The sequence below is a fragment of the Hyaena hyaena genome, unplaced genomic scaffold (genome assembly GCF_003009895.1).
Source record: "Hyaena hyaena isolate Hyena2069 unplaced genomic scaffold, ASM300989v1 scaffold_477, whole genome shotgun sequence".
Classification (NCBI taxonomy): Eukaryota; Metazoa; Chordata; class Mammalia; order Carnivora; family Hyaenidae; genus Hyaena; species Hyaena hyaena.
In genome coordinates, this window is record NW_024081112.1 from 602,944 (window position 1) to 606,379 (window position 3,436).

The 3,436-nt window shown below is 36.3% G+C and overlaps 1 protein-coding gene across 1 annotated transcript in view; it reads left to right on the forward strand.

Moving 5' to 3' along the window:
- Positions 1–3,436, forward strand: part of PIK3CA (phosphatidylinositol-4,5-bisphosphate 3-kinase catalytic subunit alpha) — a 74,535-nt gene that overhangs the window by 64,216 nt on the left and 6,883 nt on the right. The window contains exons 15-17 of the mRNA XM_039254341.1: positions 1,097–1,203; positions 1,972–2,093; positions 2,873–2,951. Of these exons, the coding sequence (XP_039110272.1) occupies positions 1,097–1,203; positions 1,972–2,093; positions 2,873–2,951 (308 nt within the window). The remainder of the gene's footprint in view (positions 1–1,096; positions 1,204–1,971; positions 2,094–2,872; positions 2,952–3,436) is intronic.

Here is a 3,436-nt window from a genome sequence, read left to right on the forward strand (position 1 = left end):
AGAAAAAAGAAAAATATATAAATAATGATGAGAAAGAAAAAAAAAAAAAAAAAAAAAAAGCTTTGTTACTAAAATTACAGCATGAAAATTAATTTATCATTAATTTCTTAGCTCCTAACCTCTTTTGCCCCCCACTTACCTTTTATATTTTTGATAGATGAAGATTTCCTAAAATAAAATGGCAGTTATTGCATGCTATATAGTTCCGCAGTCTGGACTCTGGGTTCAGTGATTAAAAAGAGTGGCACCTGGGTGGCTTAGTTGGTTAAGTGTCCGATTCTTGACTTCGGCTCCGGTCAGGATCCCAGAGTCATGGGATTGAGCGCCATGCCAGGCTCCTATGCTGTGTAGACCCTGCTTGAGATTCTTTCTCTCTCTCTCTCCTCTCTCTCGCTCTCTCTCGCTCTCTCTCTGCCCCTTTCCTCCTACTCACACTCCATCTCAAAATAAAATAAATCTTTTTAAAAATTGATTAAAAAGAGATGTTTCTGCATACGTACTGGAATCTTTGAGTATAGTGTGAGACTCAGAGTAACATGTTTTGAACAGTTTCTTTTAGCTTCACTGGACCTTTTTTACTCAACAGAGAGAAATGAATATGGTGTTTTCTGCAAAGCTTCAAAGTAAAGTTACTAAGCTAACGTGATGTCTCCATAGTTTTTCCTCTAGAACAAAGATCAGCAAACTCTTTCTTGAAACATCAGATAGTAAATATTTTAGACTTTGCAGGCCATGCAGTCTCTGTTGTAACTACTCAATTTTGCTGTTCTAGTGTGAAAGCAGCCAGTATCTAAATAAATTGGCATGGCTACATCCCATGCAGTTTGATTTGCAGAAACTGCCACAGTTGACCAAGCCCTGCTCTAGAGGCAAACCATGGCTGCGTCAGCATGCGGAGCTGTCACAGGGGAGTGCCCGGGAATGCCCCTCCTGCCTCTGCCTGAGTTGTGCTGCTCTGTGCGAATGAAATCCTGCCGATCCGAATACAGGACGTGGATTCATGGACTATACAGAGCTGAGCTTCCAGCATATAAAAGAGATTAGCAGTTAGTTTTACCTTTTATGAAGTCTAATCATGACTGTGCTCATTTATCAGGTACAGATGAAGTTTTTAGTTGAACAAATGCGGAGACCAGATTTCATGGATGCTCTGCAGGGTTTTCTGTCTCCTCTAAATCCTGCTCATCAGCTAGGAAATCTCAGGTAACATACCTCATTGGAAGTTTTATTGATATATTTAAACAAGTATCCTTAAAAAAAAAAAAAAAATCCTTTCTGGAGAAAGTCTGGAGAAAAGTTCAAATGTCATTATAAATAGAATGTTCAATTATCTATGCTTCCCTCTCCTATTATCCTACCCTGCAAAATAAGAGTTGTTCAGTGTCCTTAAGTTCAGAACTGAATTTAGTCAGAATGAGTTTTTATTACTTTAGTAATAGAGTTTAAAACTTTCTCTGGCCAGAATTTCTGGTTTCATACAATACAAAAATGAACTGTAGTATCTGGGGGCACCTGGGTAGCTCAGTCGGTTATACGTCCAACTTCAGCTCATGATCTCACAGCTTATGAGTTCCAGCCCCCTATCAGGCTCTGTGCTGACAGCTCAGAGCCTGGAGCCTGTTTTGAATTCTGTGCCTCCCTCTCTCTCTCTGCCCCTCTGGCCCCTCCCCCACTCTCTCTCTCTAAAAATAAACATTAAAACAATAATAAAAGAAAGAAATGTAGTATCTATAAAACTAATGGTATGTCCCTATACTTGTTGAAAATTCATATGCTGTTATATAAAAATTATTAACCTTAATATTTTTTATTTATACTCCCCTTAGAAATGAATTCATAAATGGAAATGAGGAGAAGACTTTAAGTTTTTATAACACTTTAAAAACTATACTGTCTGTATGTTAAAAATAAATTTGAGAGTAAAAAATTAAAAATGTAAGGTACCTGGTAAAGTTTTTAACTATTTTAAAGGCTTGAAGAGTGTCGAATTATGTCCTCTGCAAAAAGGCCACTGTGGTTGAATTGGGAGAACCCAGACATCATGTCAGAGTTACTCTTTCAGAACAATGAGATCATCTTTAAAAATGGGGATGGTAAGGAAGATATTAATGAACTTATGATGCATGAATTTAGCTATCTTTTTATACACAGGATATTTATGAACCATGAAGACTATTGAAAGCCATTTAAGGAATATGCATGTGGTTAAAATACATAATATTAAACAGATGTCTTAACCTTTAGAACATGTATGTGTAATTATTAAAAAGAAAAGAAATACTAAATTGAGAATCAAAAAGCATGAAATAACTTTCTATTTGCTTAGCTGTGTGAGTATCCATTCGTTCCATAAATATCTGATGTGCTAGGCCATCAAATTGTAAAAATAAAACAACATCTCTGCCCTCTTAAAGATTACAGTCTTACAGGGAGAAGAGAGTTATTAAAGAAAAGTGTAGTCTGCTAAGAAGTCATATAAAGAAGGTCCTAATGTACTTGGAAAACAGGCTGCTGTAGGAGCAAAATGGAAGGATTTTGATGGGTTTCCTTTGGGGACTGACATTTTAGCACTGAATTCTGTTAACCCCAGTATTTTAATATAAACAAGTTCAAATTTAAGAATTCAGAAGGATAGGTGCTTTAAATATTTTAGTTTAAAACTTTTGTGAAATACATACTAGCTTATATTGTTATACAGGTGAGTTTATGCAGATACTTTAGAAATGGGTTAAGGAATCAAAATACTGCTTCTTTATAGATTAATTTGACAAGTAAATATAGCTGTATTATTTTCTGTTTGAAAGCAATATGAAATGACACCCAAATTTGCATTTATGGCATTAAGTGGTGGTACATATTATTTGAATTGCAGATTTACGGCAAGATATGCTAACACTGCAGATCATTCGCATTATGGAAAATATCTGGCAAAATCAAGGTCTTGATCTTCGGTAAGTAATGAGTAAGGCAACATGTATGTTAAAAGTTATCTTGAGAAAGTAAACTATTAGTAAGTATCAGTTAAAAATATTAAGGGACATAGATCTATAAGGAAATGTATGGAGTAATTAATACTAGGTGATTACACTGCTTTCATTTGTCTTCCTCTTCCTTGCCTTAGAGTAGCTCAGAGATTCAGGTAGGTAATAAGCTGGTAAAGACTCTGCAACTGCATCTGGACTGTCACTGTTTAGGACATGACATAGAAGATGCAAAAGCCCCGTATTTTCATTCAGAAATTAAGAGGTTTAAAGAAAGTTTCTTTCATAATACAAATTTTCTAATTTTAAAGCTTCATAAAGCCTCTAGGGGCGCCTGGGTGGCTTAGTCGGTTAAGCGTCTGACTTTCGCTTAGGTCATGATCTCGCAGTTCGTGGGTTCGAGCCCCGCATCGGGCTCTGTGCTGACTGCCAGCTCAGAGCCTGGAGCCTGTTTC